Raw genomic sequence first — 15562 nt, forward strand, 5'->3', positions numbered from 1 at the left:
AGAAGGCGTGTTGCAAATTCCTGGCCAGGGGAGCTTATGACACTTTTGATACCGCATCCCGAGTAGCTGCTCAAGGTATTGTGATGCGCAGACTCTCATGGCTGCGTGTCTTGGACCTGGATCAGAAGACCCAGCAGCGAATGGCGAATGTTCCTTGCCGGGGGATAATCTTTTTGGAGAGAAGGTTGAGGATATGATCGATACCCTCAAGAAGCATCATGATGTGATGGATTCTCTCTCCCGCCGGACGCCTTCTGCTACTACCTCCTCCACTAGGAGGTTTTTTAGAGGGAGGAGGAGTGCTCCCTATTCATATAATAGGCGTAGGTACACTCCTACCTCTCAACAGCCTGTTCAAGCTTGCTCCCAGCAGGCTTGCTCTCGTCAGCGACGTGCACCTAAGACCCCTCCAGCTCCCCAGCAAAAGCAAGGGACAGGCTTTTGACTGGCTCCAGAGCAGCATAGCCACAGTAAAAGATATCTGTACCGGACAATCTGCCTGTTGGGAGGTTGATATTTTTTCACCAAAGGTGGCATCTCATAACCTCCGACAGGTGGGTTCTTCAAATAGTCCGGTTAGGATACACTCTCAATCTGGCATTCAAGCCTCCAAATTGCCCACCGGGAGCTCAGTCCTTCAACTCCCAGCACAAGCAGGTACTTGCAGAGGAACTCTCCGCCCTTCTAAAGGCCAATGTGATCGAACCCGTTCCACCAGGGGAAGAAGGGCTGGAATTCTATTCCAGGTACTTCCTTGTGCAAAAGAAAACAGGGGGGTACAAAGTATATCGCAGTGATAGAGTGGACCGGACTGGTGGAGGGGTAGCATTGTATATTAACGAGAGCCTTGACTCAGATAGATTACAAATTCAGCAGGGCACAAATCACACCTTTGAATCATTGTGGGTTGAAATTCCATGTATAAAAGGGAAAAGGACGGTGATAGGCGTGTACTACTGTCCGCCTCACCAGGATGAGCAGGTAGACGCAGAAATGATAAAAGAAATCAGACGCAAACAAAATGGGCAATGTAATAATAATGGGTGACTTCAATTATCCAAATATAGACTGGGTAAATGTAACATCGGGACACGCTAGAGAGATACAATTCCTTGATGAAATCAAGGACAGCTTTATGGAGCAGCTTGTGCAGGAGCCGACGAGAGAAGGAAAAATTCTAGACTTGTTCCTTAGTGGAGCGCATGATCTGGTGAGGGACGTTATAGTACTGGGGCCGCTTGATAACAGTGATCATAATATGATCAGTTTTAATATCAACCTTGAAGTAACTATACACAGGAAGTCAAATATGTTAGCATTTAACTTTAAAAAAGGAGACTATGATAAAATGAGAAGAACGGTGGAAAAAAAACTAAGGGGGACAACTGAGAGGGTAAAAATTGTACAACAGGCATGGACGCTGTTCAAAAATACCATCCTGGAGGCCCAGGCCAAACATATTCCATAAATTAGAAAAGAAAGACGGAACTCCAAAAGACAGCCGGCCTGGTTGAAAAATGAGGTGAAGGAAGCTATTAGGGCTAAAAGAAATGCCTTCAGAAAAAGGAAGAAGGAACCATCTGAAAATAACAAGAAGCAGCATAAGGAGTGTCAAAGCAAATGCAAGGCGCAGATAAAAAAAAAGGCCAAGAGAGATTACGAAAAAAGATAGCATTAGAGGCAAAAAACATAGTAAAAAAATTTTTTCGCTATATTAAAAGCAGGAAGCCGGCAAAAGAATCGGTTGGGCCCCTGCATGACCGAGGAGTAAAAGGGGCGATCAAGGAAGACAAAGACATAGCGGAGAGATTGAATGAATTTTTTGCCTCGGTCTTCACCGAGGAAGATTTGGGTGGGATACCGGTGTCGAAAATGATATTTCAAGCGGACGAGTCGGAGAAACTTACTGACTTCACGGTAAACCTGGAGGACGTAATGGGGCAGTTCAGCAAATTGAAGAGTAGCAAATGTCCTGGGACCGGATGGTATTCATCCTAGAGTACTGATAGAACTGAAAAATGAACTTGCGGAGCTACTACTAGTGATATGCAATTTATCCTTAAAATCGAGCGTGGTACCGGAAGATTGGAGGGTGGCCAATGTAATGCCCATTTTTAAAAAAGGTTCCAGGGGAGATCCGGGAAATTATAGACCGGTGGTGAGTCTGACGTCGGTGCTGGGGAAAATGGTAGAGGCTATTATTAAAAACAAAATTACAGAGCACATCCAAGGACATGGATTACTGAGACCGAGTCAGCACGGCTTTTGTGTGGGGAAACCTTGCCTGACCAATTTACTTCAATTCTTTGAAGGAGTAAACAAACATGTGGACAAAGGGGAGCCGGTTGATATTGTGTATCTGGATTTTCAAAAGGCGTTTGACAAGGTACCTCATGAAAGGCTACAAAGGAATGGGATAGGAGGAAAAGTCCTATTGTGGATTAAAAACTGGTTGAAGGATAGGAAACAGAAAGTGGGGTTAAATGGGCAGTATTCACAATGGAGAAGGGTAGTTAGTGGGGTTCCTCAGGGGTCTGTGCTAGGACCGCTGCTTTTAATATATTTATAAATGATTTAGAGATGGGAGTAACTAGTGAGGTAATTAAATTTGCTGATGACACAAAGTTATTCAAAGTTGTTAACTCGCGACAGGATTGTGGAAAATTACAGAAGGACCTTACGAGACTGGGAGACTGGGCGGCTAGATGGCAGATGGCGTTTAATGTGAGCAAGTGCAAGGTGATGCATGTGGGAGAAAAGAACCCGAATTATAGCTACGTCATGCAAGGTTCCATGTCAGGAGTTACAGACCAAGAAAGGGATCTGGGTATCGTCGTCGATAATACACTGAAACCTTCTGCTCAGTGTGCTGCTGCGGCTCGGAAAGCGAATAGAATGTTGGGTATTATTAGGAAAGGTATGGAAAACAGGTGTGAGGATGTTATAATGCCATTGTATCGCTCCATAGTGCGACTGCACCTTGAGTATTGTGTTCAATTCTGGTCGCCGCATCTGAAGAAAGATATAGTGGAATTGGAAAAGGTGCAGCGAAGGGCGACAAAAATGATAGCGGGGATGGGACGACTTCCCTATGAAGAAAGACTAAGGAGGCTAGGGCTTTTCAGCTTGGAGAAGAGACGGCTGAGGGGAGACATGATAGAGGTATATAAAATAATGAGTGGAACAGGTGGATGTGAAGCGTCTGTTCACGCTTTCCAAAAATACTAGGACTAGGGGGCATGCGATGAAACTACAGTGTAGTAAATTTAAAACAAATCGGAAAAACGTTTTCTTCACCCAACGCATAATTAAATTCTGGAATTTGTTGCCAGAGAATGTGGTGAAGGCGTTTAGCTTGGCAGAGTTTTAAAAGGGGTTAGACGTTTTCCTAAAGGACAAGTCCATAAACCACTACTAAATAGACTTGGGAAACATCCACAATTCCAGGAATAACATGTATAGATTGTTTGTACGTTTAGGAAGCTTGCCAGGTGCCCTTGGCCTGGATTGGCCGCTGTTGTGGACAGGATGCTGGGCTCGATGGACCCTTGGTCTTTTCCCAGTGTGGCATTACTTATCTACTTATGTACTTCATGATTTGCAGTTTATCACGCATGAAACAGAGTTAAACCAAGCTAAATTAACTCTTAGGTAATAATGAGCTGATGTGCATTCAATACAGCTCATCATTTTCCTATGTATTATTCTTTATTTTTGAAGCTTTAAAACTTGTCTTAATGCAAATTAGCTTTTTATTGACAATTAATATACATTAATGCATCTTAATAAACAGGCCTCGCAGTGAGGTAGTATATGGTAGTGTAATATGAGGGAATTCATCTGTAGCTGATTCTACTGGTTGTCTTACATAAGTACATAAGTAGTGCCATACTGGGAAAGACCAAAGGTCCATCTACCCCAGCATCCTGTCACCGACAGTGGCCAATCCAGGTCAAGGGCACCTGGCACGCTCCCCAAACGTAAAAACATTCCAGACAAGTTATACCTAAAAATGCGGAATTTTTCCAAGTCCATTTAATAGCGGTCTATGGACTTGTCCTTTAGGAATCTATCTAACCCCTTTTTAAACTCCGTCAAGCTAACCGCCCGTACCACGTTCTCCGGCAACGAATTCCAGAGTCTAATTACACGTTGGGTGAAGAAAAATTTTCTCCGATTCGTTTTAAATTTACCACACTGTAGCTTCAACTCATGCCCTCTAGTCCTAGTATTTTTGGATAGCGTGAACAGTCGCTTCACATCCACCCGATCCATTCCACTCATTATTTTATACACTTCTATCATATCTCCCCTCAGCCGTCTCTTCTCCAAGCTGAAAAGCCCTAGCCTTCTCAGCCTCTCTTCATAGGAAAGTCGTCCCATCCCCACTATCATTTTCGTCGCCCTTCGCTGTACCTTTTCCAATTCTACTATATCTTTTTTGAGATACGGAGACCAGTACTGAACACAATACTCCAGGTGCGGTCGCACCATGGAGCGATACAACGGCATTATAACATCCGCACACCTGGACTCCATACCCTTCCTAATAACACCCAACATTCTATTCGCTTTCCTAGCTGCAGCAGCACACTGAGCAGAAGGTTTCAGCGTATCATCGACGACGACACCCAGATCCCTTTCTTGATCCGTAACTCCTAACGCGGAACCTTGCAAGACGTAGCTATAATTCGGGTTCCTCTTACCCACATGCATCACTTTGCACTTGTCAACATTGAACTTCATCTGCCACTTGCACGCCCATTCTCCCAGTCTCGCAAGGTCCTCCTGTAATCGTTCACATTCCTCCTGCGACTTGACGACCCTGAATAATTTTGTGTCATCGGCGAATTTAATTACCTCACTAGTTATTCCCATCTCTAGGTCATTTATAAATACATTAAAAAGCAACGGACCCAGCACAGACCCCTGCGGGACCCCACTAACTACCCTCCTCCACTGAGAATACTGGCCACGCAATCCTACTCTCTGCTTCCTATCTTTCAACCAGTTCTTAATCCATAATAATACCCTACCTCCGATTCCATGACTCTGCAATTTCTTCAGGAGTCTTTCGTGCGGCACTTTGTCAAACGCCTTCTGAAAATCCAGATATACAATATCAACCGGCTCCCCATTGTCCACATGGCACATTGTTTCCTTTTTGAGACTGGCAGCTAATTCCCTTCTGGCTTGTCTTTTAGGGATATGTGGCTCTTGTGCCATGAATATCAATGGAGGGAATACCCTGGCCTGCACAACTAAAATAGATACTAACCTCAGCAAGGTCTCCAAAATCTACCCCTTGCCACACATGTATGTGGTGAAGGATCTTGTACCGGTAAGTGCTACATTTCTCTTTTTTTTCTTTTCTTTTTTTTTTTGTCCCCTGCTTGTACAATCAGAAATATCAGTTATACAATAAAGAACAGTGGGAGAATTCTATAACTGGACGCATCCATTTAGGCACCCTGAGGCATTGTGGTAGGGGGGCCTGTGTTATAACCGAGCGAGTTACCTAGATTCCATTGTGAATATTAGCTTAACTGATATTAGTGTGGCAAATATTTAGGCACTCATAGTTTACATCCAGGGCCGTGCCTAGGGTCTCTGGTGTCCCCCTGCAGACTATCAGTTGGCGCCCCCCCCCTGCCCCCCCCCCCCCCCCCCCCCCCCCCCCGTGGCACAAGATGCAAAGGAAATAGGAGCTGAAAGATGGAGTGCATCTTTGTGGGATTGCTGAACAAATAAAGGGTTTACAACCACTTAGCTTTTCCTGTTTTCATGTTCATGAAATTAGTAATTAAACTAGTAAAAAAGGCCCGTTTCTGGAACGAATGAAACGGGCGCTAGCAAGGTTGTCCTGGGAGTGTGTATGTTTGAGAGAGAGAGAGCCAGAGTGAATGTGCAGGTGTGTGACAGAGTGAGACTGTTTGTGTGAGTGTGTGAGAATGAGAGTGTGTGACAGGACCCCCTCCCCTGTTCCTAATGCCCCTCACCCCGTTCCCTCCCCTCCTTTTCCTCCTCCTTCCCACACTTTGGGTTCCATAAGGCTTTCAAAAGTCTATGTACCCCCGTGGTCCTAACGCCCAGTATCCGGATACCCCACCGCTTTCCTCCTCACCCCTCCCCCAAGATGTAATACTTTCACGTCCTTCATTTTTTAAAAAAAGTGTCCTATCTACCCTGTGTACAAATGCCCGGCATTCAGATTATGTTCCTCTCGTAAATTTTCATTTCTTTCATTCATTCAGAACTTGCCCCACCCCCTGAACACATTTGGTTCCTTCAGTCTTTTAAAACTCTCCTATGTACCCTGTGTGCTAATGGCCAGCATTGAGATTGTTTTCCTTTCCCAAATTTGCATGTCTTTGTCATTCACAACTCCCCCCCCCCCCCCCTTCTCCAGTTTAACACTTTCGTTTCCTTCAGTCTTTTAAAACTCTCCTATCTACCCTGTGTCCTAATGGCCAGCATTCAGATTGTTTTCCTTTCCCAAATGTTCATGTCTTTCAGTCGTTCAGAACTCCCCCCTCCCCCCATTTAACACTTTCGGTTCCTTCAGTCTTTTAAAACTCTCCTATCAACCCTGTGTCCTAATGGCCAGCACTCAGATTGTTTTGCTTTGCCAAATTGTCTGTCACTGAGGTCAGTGTGTGCCTGCCTAGCAGACCACTTCCGGCAGGCACGGTCCCAGGCACATCCTGTTGGAGGTGAGAATTATTATAGGATCTTTGATATCTAACTGGGCACAAATATCATTCTCAATAGCAATCATGGCAAGGCTTACAAGCCTTTCTTGCGAAATACTTGATTGCAAATAATTTTTTATGATTTTTAACAGTGAAATAATGATCGCTCACCACTTGCCACACTGACAGGAATTGTCAGCAATATTCTTAGAATGATGCTCACTTTTGGGAATGGGAGGTTATTTGATAGAACAAATTTTAGAGTTTCAAAAGGATTTCCGATCTGACGAAGAAGGGCAACCTTCGAAAGCTAATGAAGAAATGTATTAAGTTATGTCCAATAAAAAAGGTATCATCTTATTTTCTTTTCCATGTTTTATTTTGTTTGATTTCTATTGATAACCTTAAGAGTGGACTAACACGGCTACCACACTCCTCTACTTAAAAGGATTATGAAAATGGCACAATTCGGTCTTAAACAGATCTTTAAAGGCACATAGTTCATCATATAGTTCAATTCCATTGATGTCCTTATCACCATCTGATAAATGAAGTTGCAAATCATTGCAATACTGTTGGAGCTGTTCATGATCAGTTTCGGCAAGTTTATTTGTGTTGTACAGCAATTTGAATTGATTGTAGTGTTGTTGTAACTGATCAAATCTTTTACTGAGGGAAGTCATTGCAACATCCAAAATTTTAAAGAAAAAATGTACACGAAATTTATTCTCAGGTGATTGAGGCGATTCATCTTCTTGTTCATACTGGAACTGTGTAGTCTTCTTCCTCCGACAGATTTGAGCAGTGGCTTTGAACTCTGGTTCCCCCTCAACGTCATGACAAATTTGCCGACCAGTTTGAAGCAATGACTCATAACTGGAATCAGTATGGTAGTTAGAAATAAACGTTTTTGTTAATGGCTGTCAAAGCAGTTGCAACATTTTCACTTTTACTGTGAAGAATCTTACTGACTGGATTGATATGATTCAACAGGTCATGCCACAGGATGAGGGAACAGAAGAACTGGAAATCCTTCAACTTGGTGCTCAAAATATGCGCTTCATATTTTGATTCGTTGTCATATTTCTCATCATTAAGAATCTCATACAGAGCATCATAGATTTCTCCAATTTTGTGCCTGAGTGGCTGCAGAGCATCTATGCGACTTTCCCAATGAGTTTTTGAAATAGGTTTCAATGTCAGAGAGGGAACGTGCTTCCTGAGAACTGCCCAGCGCTTCCTTGCTGACGAGAAAAACTTATATAACTCTTGAACTGTTCCAAAGAAGCCAATGGTCTCATGATTCACTTTGGCAGCATCATTTACAACTAAGTTCAGGCTGTGAGCTCCGCATGGAATGTAGAAAGCACGAGGGTTCATGTTTAAAATCAGCCATTGCAGCCCATTTCTTTTCCCTCTCATATTGGCTTCGTTGTCGTAGCCTTGACCCCTTATATCACCAATATTAAGATTCCAGGTGCGCAGTTGATTGATAACAGTGTCACATAAACCCTCTCCAGTTGAGTCGTGAACTTCTAGGAAGCCTAGGAAATGTTTTTCAGTGTCTACATTTCCTTCTTTGCAGTTAACAAAGCAAATAATAACAGTCATCTGCTCAGTGTGACTGACATCTGGTGTACAGTCCAATATTATAGAATAGTATTTTGCTGTCTTGATTTCAGATAAGATCTTCTCAGTGATGGCATTGCCCAAAAGCGTAATAATTTCATTTTGTATGCGATTGCTCAAATAATCGATTTTGGATTCCTCTTTTATAGCCCTCCTTATATGTGCTGCCATGACAGAATCAAACTTTCCAAACAGTTCAACCAGTTTAAGAAAGTTGCCGTATTTCTTTCAAAAAACTTTCAGATGTGCCTTGTAGAGCCAGACATACAGAGCATCATAATTTGATTATTTCGATGAGCCTTTCAATTACATCTGACCAATGTTTTTTTTTCTAGCTCATACAGCCTTTGATGCTGTGAATCAAGTGTAGTTTTGTTTTTCAGATCCTTTCTAAAGTCGATCCACATTTTTGAATGTTTCATATGAGCTAGACTTGTTTCATGTGTATGCAGTGCTTTGGATACACTCGTCCAGTTGTAGCCAGTCGATATAAAACTACTGGATGATTCACTTGGATCTGTTGGTGAAAAACAGTTTGCAGCAGAAACAGAACACGTGATCTGTGGAAACTGAGTACAGTAACCATGGTCTTGGCAGTAGTTCACTATTTTCCATTTTTCGGTGGTAGTATATATCGCTGAACTTGCGTCCACTAGAGTTTGCGGGATACAAAATGCCTTTCTTTTGAACAGGTCCTGATTCTGTGAGAATAATTCTTATTTTGTCAGTGAGTTTTGGCTATTTTGCTGAATCAGATAGCTCAAGTGCCAATGAATCTGAAGTTGATGAAGCTAATGATGAGACTCTGGCTTAAGCTGTTCTTCCTCAAAGGTATCTAAACTGCATGGCGGCCCACTTTGCTTTTCCATGTTCATTGCTGCTCTTTTCGAACAATCATCATCATCAGTGAGAGTAAATGAAGTGTTGGTTGGCAATGACTTTCTTCGATGGGCTTGATCCAGAGATACTTGCACCTGGTTGGGGGTCTTCCTCCTCCTGAGAGTACTCACCAGTCACTTTTAATTGTTTGACAAAGCTATATATTGCTCCTGCTTGCCTCTGGATGGCTTCTTCTTTTGCTACTTTTCTTTTTCTGTTTTGCCAACCTGACAGTTTCTTTTTAATTTCCATCACAACCACGACCAGTTTGTGTGAACACTCAAAAGCTCTTTGACTTTTATACTAAAAACAAACCAACAACAACAAAAAACAGTGTCAGTTAAGTTTGAAGCATGATTCCATATCATCATGCTGATCAATCCATAGACTGGTGGGTTGTGTCCATCTACCAGCAGGTGGAGATAGAGAGCAATCCTTTTGCCTCCCTATATGTGACACAGAAGGCAAAAGTAGAGACTAATAGACGATTCACCACTGGAGACGTGAGTCCAACAGTCTTTATTATATCAGAGATAACGACCCGACACAGGCCGTGTTTCGACACTAAAAAGCGTCTGCATCAGGGGTCAATAAATACACCAAGTAATGAATGCAAAACGAAGAGTCCTACTTGTATAAGTGTTGTCAACTCACTGATCATGTAGCACCAAACAGAATATGCTGGATACAAACTATCAGAGCAGATTGGAGGACGCCTATCCTCGTTTCTGGGCGAGTGGACCAGGTTAACTTCAGACGCTTGGGTGCTGGAAGTCATCAGAGACGGCTACAAGCTAGAGTTCTGCCGACCCTTAAGAGACGGGTTTGTGCACTCTCCCTGCAAGTCTCCGGTCAAAGCTGTGGCAGTGCAGCAGACTTTGGACAATCTGATCCGCCTGGGTGCGGTCGTTCCGGTGCCAGAAGATCGGCTTGGCAAGGGACGTTACTCCATTTACTTTGTGGTACCAAAGAAAGGAGGTTCTGTACGGCCTATCCTCGACCTCAAAGGGGTCAATCGGGCCTTGAAAGTTCGACACTTCCAAATGGAGACTCTCCGCTCTGTTATAGCGGCAGTGAAGGCAGGGGAGTTCCTGACATCCTTGGACATCAAGGAAGCTTACTTGCATATTCCCATCTGGCCTCCTCATCAACGCTTTCTGCGTTTTGCAGTCCTGGGCCGACACTTCCAGTTCAGAGCCCTCCCGTTCGGGTTGGCTACGGCTCCGCTGGTCATCGTGGCCTTCCTACGAAAGGAAGGAGTACAAGTCCATCCTTATCTGGACGACTGGTTGATCCGAGCCCCCTCTTATGCAGAGTGCAGCAGAGCTTTAGACCGGGTGATTGCTCTTTTGAGCTCCCTGGGGTGGATCATCAACTGGGAGAAAAGCCAGCTGCGCCCGACTCAGTCCCTGTGGAGTATCTGGGAGTTCGTTTCGACACCCAAGTGGGCAGAGTGTTCCTGCCAGACAATCGGATTGTCAAGTTTCAGGCTCAGGTGGACCAGTTCCTAGTAGCCTCTCCTCTTCGGACTTGGGACTATCTGCAGCTGTTGGGCTCTATGACGGCCACGATGGAAGTAGTGCCCTGGGCCAGGACCCATATGAGACCTCTACAGCACTCTCTACTGCAGCGATGGACTCCAGTGTCGGAGGATTACGCTGTGCGCCTTCCCTTGGATCCAGCGGTGCGCAAGGCGCTGAGCTGGTGGCTGAGGCCAGACAAGCTGTCCGCAGGAATGCCTCTTTTCACCCCGGAGTGGGTTGTCGTCATGACGGACGCCTCTTTGATTGGCTGGGGAGCCCACTGCTTGGGAAGGACAGCGCAGGGGCTCTGGTCTCCTGCAGAGGCAAAGTGGTCTATCAACCTCCTGGAACTCAGAGCCATTCGGTTGGCGCTTTTGGAGTTTCTCCCGGTACTGGCGGCGAAGCCAGTACGGGTCCTGTCGGACAGTGCCACGGCTGTGGCCTATGTCAATCGCCAGGGAGGTACCAAGAGCGCCCCTCTAGCCAAGGAGGCCATGAAGCTATGCCAGTGGGCAGAAGCGAACCTGGAACATCTGTCGGCGGCCCACATTGCGGGAGTCATGAATGTCAAGGCGGACTTTCTCAGTCGCCATACCTTGGATCCCGGAGAGTGGCAGCTATCTGCTCAGGCGTTCTTGGACATCACGAAGCACTGGGGCCAGCCAAGCCTAGATCTGATGGCGTCATCGGCCAATTGCCAAGTGCCGCGCTTTTTCAGCAGAGGACGGGACCCTCGATCTCTGGGAGTAGATGCTCTTCTCCAACAGTGGCCGACACAGGAGCTCCTCTATGTGTTCCCACCCTGGCCCTTGTTGGGCAGGGTGCTAGGCCGGGTGGCAAAGCATCCGGGCTGGATAATCCTGGTGGGTCCGGACTGGCCCAGACGTCCCTGGTATGTGGACTTGATCAGGCTTTCAGTGGACGGCCCTCTGCGGCTGCCAGCGGAGCGGGGCCTGTTTCATCAGGGTCCCGTGGTGATGGAGGATCCCTCCCCCTTTGGTCTTATGGCCTGGCTATTGAGCGGCAGCGTCTGAGGAAGAAGGGCTTCTCAGACAAGGTCATCACCACTATGCTGAGAGCGAGGAAGCGCTCTACTTCCACCACTTACGCCAGGGTTTGGCGTACCTTTGTATCGTGGTGTGAGGCAGGCTCTCTTTCTCCCTTCACTGCTCCAATTTTCTTCAGTGTTGGCGTTCCTGCAAGAAGGTCTGGAGAAAGGCCTGTCGCTCAGTTCCCTTAAGGTCCAGGTAGCGGCTCTGGCTTGCTTCAGGGGTCACCTGAAGGGGGCTTCCCTGGCCTCGCAGCCAGATGTGGTGCGCTTTCTCAAGGGAGTTAATCACCTACGCCCTCCTCTGCGCTCGGTGGTGCCTCCGTGGAATCTCAATCTAAGAGCCTTGCAGAAGCCGCCTTTTGAACCCTTGTCGAGGGCATCTCTGAAAGATCTGACGTTGAAAGCAGTCTTTTGGTGGCTATTCACTTCAGCCAGACGAGGTTTCCGAGCTCTAGGCGCTATCATGTCGAGAGCCCTTCCTGCAGTTCACGGAGGCAGGAGTGTCTATTCGCATGGTGCCTTCCTTCCTGCCCAAGATTGTTTCTTGTTTCCATGTGAATCAGCAGCGCTGTCTTCCCTCCTTTCGTAGGGAGGACTACCCAGAGGAGTACTCTGCTCTCAAATATCTAGATGTGAGACGAGTCATCATCAGATACTTGGAAGTGACTAATGATTTCCGGAAGTCGGATCATTTGTTTGTGCTGTTCGCAGGTCCTCGTAAGGGTCTGCAGGCATCCAAGCCTAAAGTGGCACGATGGGTCAAGGAAACCATTGCAGCGGCTTATCTGGCTGCGGGGAAGATGCCGCCTATCCAGCTGCAGGCTCACTCCACTAGAGCACAGGCGGCCTCGATGGCAGAGGCCGGGTCCGTCTCCTTGGAAGAGATTTGTAAGGCGGCAACTTGGGCATCGGCTCATACCTTCTCCCGTCATTACCGCTTGGCTGTGGCTGCTCAGGCGGAGGCCCGGTTTGGAGCTTCAGTGTTGCGGTCAGGGATTTCTATGTCCTGCCCTGGGTGAGTACTGCTTCGGTACATCCCACCAGTCTATGGATTGATCAGCATGATGATATGGAAGGTAAAATTATGTATCATACCTGATAATTTTCTTTCCATTAATCATAGCTGATCAATCCATAGCCCCTCCCAGATATCTGTACTGTTTATATTCTGGTTGCATTTCAGGTTCAAGTTTAGTCTTCAGTTCCTGTTCAGGAGGATCTTCGTGTTCAAGTTATTTCGATTGAATTCTTCTGGAGTTGAGACGATTTTGTGTTACAGTGAGCTGCTGCATTCCTCTCCCCTCCGTTTTACGGGGCTGGATTGAGACCTAAATTCTGCCGGCGCTCCCTCCCACTTCGTGCGGCAGTAGGGTAGCATTATATCCCTCCCGCTTCGGCGGTGTTAGGGTCAGCCAGCTCCTCCTCCCGCGGTTGCGGTCGCAGGATAAGCCAGATCCCCCCGCATCGGCAGGTGTGGTGTCCCTCCCCCGCTCCGCGGGGATGAGCTGGACGGATTCCCCTCCCCCACTTGTGTGGGGATGTGCTGGGTTGATTCCCCTCCCCCGTTTCGGCGGTGGTGAGCTGGGCAGAGTGTCCCTTTCTGGGTGTAATTCTCTAAGTGCTGAGTCCTGCGGATGGAGCTTTGATATCAACATACTGAGGAGTTTCCGGCAGCACATGACCACATATAGGGAGGCAAAAGGATTGCTCTCTATCTCCACCTGCTGGTAGATGGACACAACCCACCAGTCTATGGATTGATCAGCTATGATTAATGGAAAGAAAATTATCAGGTATGATACATAATTTTACCATGTGTCTGTATAACACAGAGTGTGTGTGTGTCACAGACAGAGATCATGTGTGTGTGTTGGAAAGTGACAAAGGGGGGGGGGGGGGGGCGTAATTGTGAGGGTGCGGGAGAGTGTCCCTAGCAGGCAGGGGTAAGGGTAGTGGGGTTGTTCTTGACGTCTGGTTGTGTGTGGGCGTCGGGTTTCCTCTTACCTCTTGTGCTGTTCTGATGGATGTTCAGAGCGCAGGGCAGGCTGGCACTGGTTAGCCCTGTTTCACGGGCAGCAGGTGGGGTGTCTGTCACTGGCAGTCATTTGCTGGCCTGGTTCCGTTCTCACAGGTAGCGGGCGGGCTGGCTGTTGGTGGGATTGGCAGTCTTCCCAATGTGTATCACTTTGCACTTGCCAACATTAAATCTCATCTGCTATTAGATATGTAAACAGAAATATAGATTGATTAGATAGATATATCTATAACTATATCTATATTTATATATTTCATGTTGGTTATTAAAAAAAATGTGATGGATGCATTTCAAGAAAAGAAAAGAAGCTAGAACAATACTAAAACAGATAAGTAAAGCAAGCAGGGGGTTTGAGTAGGCCTGCTGCTAGCATGTCCAAATAAAATCAACAAGTCCTGTAACTCTATTCTTAGTCTATTCTTAGCCAGTTACCTAAATGTTATAGTCTGCATTCAGAATCAGAGCATCTGTGTTTATTTTACATGACAAAGTTGTTCTTTACCTTTGCCAAAATCTGCTCTGATTTGGGACTTTGGGTTTGTGGTTCTTCCACAGGGCTACAATGAAATGCCAGTTTCTCTGAGGACAAGCAGGCTGCTTGTTCTCACAAATGGGTGACGTCAACGGCAGCCCCTCCGATTGGAGATCTTCCTAGCAACAGCGTTTGCTAGTCCTCGCGCGCGCCCGCGATGCGCGCATGTGCGGCTGTCTTCCCGCCCGAAATCGCTCGTGTTCGCTAGTCTCCTTTTTTCCGCGGCTCGGGACTGCTGTTTTTTTCAGTCGCTCCGCGCCCCTAGGAGATCCCTCGCGTTTCGTGGTCTTTTTTTCTCTTTTAAATTTTCCTCTATTTCTAGTGTTGGCCCGTAAGTTTTCTTTCGTGGTCAAGTGCGGCTTTTTTCGTCGCCTGTTCACTTTTTGGTGAGTTTTTGGTGCCACTTTTTCACCATCGCGGATTTCGATTTTGCCGGCGTGATTTTTCCGCCCATGTCATCGAAGCCTTCCAGCGGCTTCAAACCGTGCACCCAGTGCGGCCGGATAATCTCCCTCACTGACAGGCACGCTTCTTGCCTTCAGTGTCTGGGGGCTGGGCACTGTCCTCAGGCCTGTAATCTCTGTCTTCTTTTGAAGAGGAGAACTCAGGCGGCGAGATTGGCCCAGTGGAACGTTTTGTTCGGGGCTTCATCCGGTGCGTCGACATCCTCCGTTCCGCGGTCCTCGGCATCGGGGCCTTCGGTACCGCGCCCATCCTCTACTTCGGTACCACCATCGGTACCGGCATCGACATCGAGGCCTTCGGTATCGAAGTCATCGTCTGGTGGAGCTGCGAGACCGGGATCGTTCCTCGTGAGGATGTCGTCGGAGGGTGCTTCGATGTCTGGAGTGCAGGTGAGGGCTGTCCATTCCCCTGCTGGTGGCGGTGAGCCCATGAGCATGTCTTCGCCTGTCTCGAGGGCTCCCGCGGTACAGCCCCCCCGGGACCAACCCTCTTTGGACCCGGAGCCGAGGAGACTTCTGGATTCGACGTCTTCCTCTTCGGTACCGGGGGGTACCAATGCTGTGCGTCGTGCTAAGGCAAAGAAGCACCGGCATCGGTCGCCCTCCAAACATAGTACCGAGAGCTCTGGGTCGCCGGTACCACTGGCACCCAAGCGTCGGCATCGGGAGGACCGCTCACCCTCCATTCAGGAGGTGTCGATGCGCTCACCTGTGGACAGCCCGGTACCACCTCCATCCCCGGAACGGATTCGCAGCT

General features: G+C 47.0%; 1 protein-coding gene across 1 annotated transcript in view; it reads left to right on the plus strand.

The window, feature by feature from the left end:
• SDHB (succinate dehydrogenase complex iron sulfur subunit B) overlaps positions 1-15562 on the plus strand; it is a 245156-nt gene that overhangs the window by 149986 nt on the left and 79608 nt on the right. The window contains exon 4 of the mRNA XM_030220146.1: positions 5205-5341. Within this exon, the coding sequence (XP_030076006.1) occupies positions 5205-5341 (137 nt within the window). The remainder of the gene's footprint in view (positions 1-5204; positions 5342-15562) is intronic.

This window comes from Microcaecilia unicolor, chromosome 11, assembly GCF_901765095.1.
Source record: "Microcaecilia unicolor chromosome 11, aMicUni1.1, whole genome shotgun sequence".
In the NCBI taxonomy this organism is placed as follows: domain Eukaryota; kingdom Metazoa; phylum Chordata; class Amphibia; order Gymnophiona; family Siphonopidae; genus Microcaecilia; species Microcaecilia unicolor.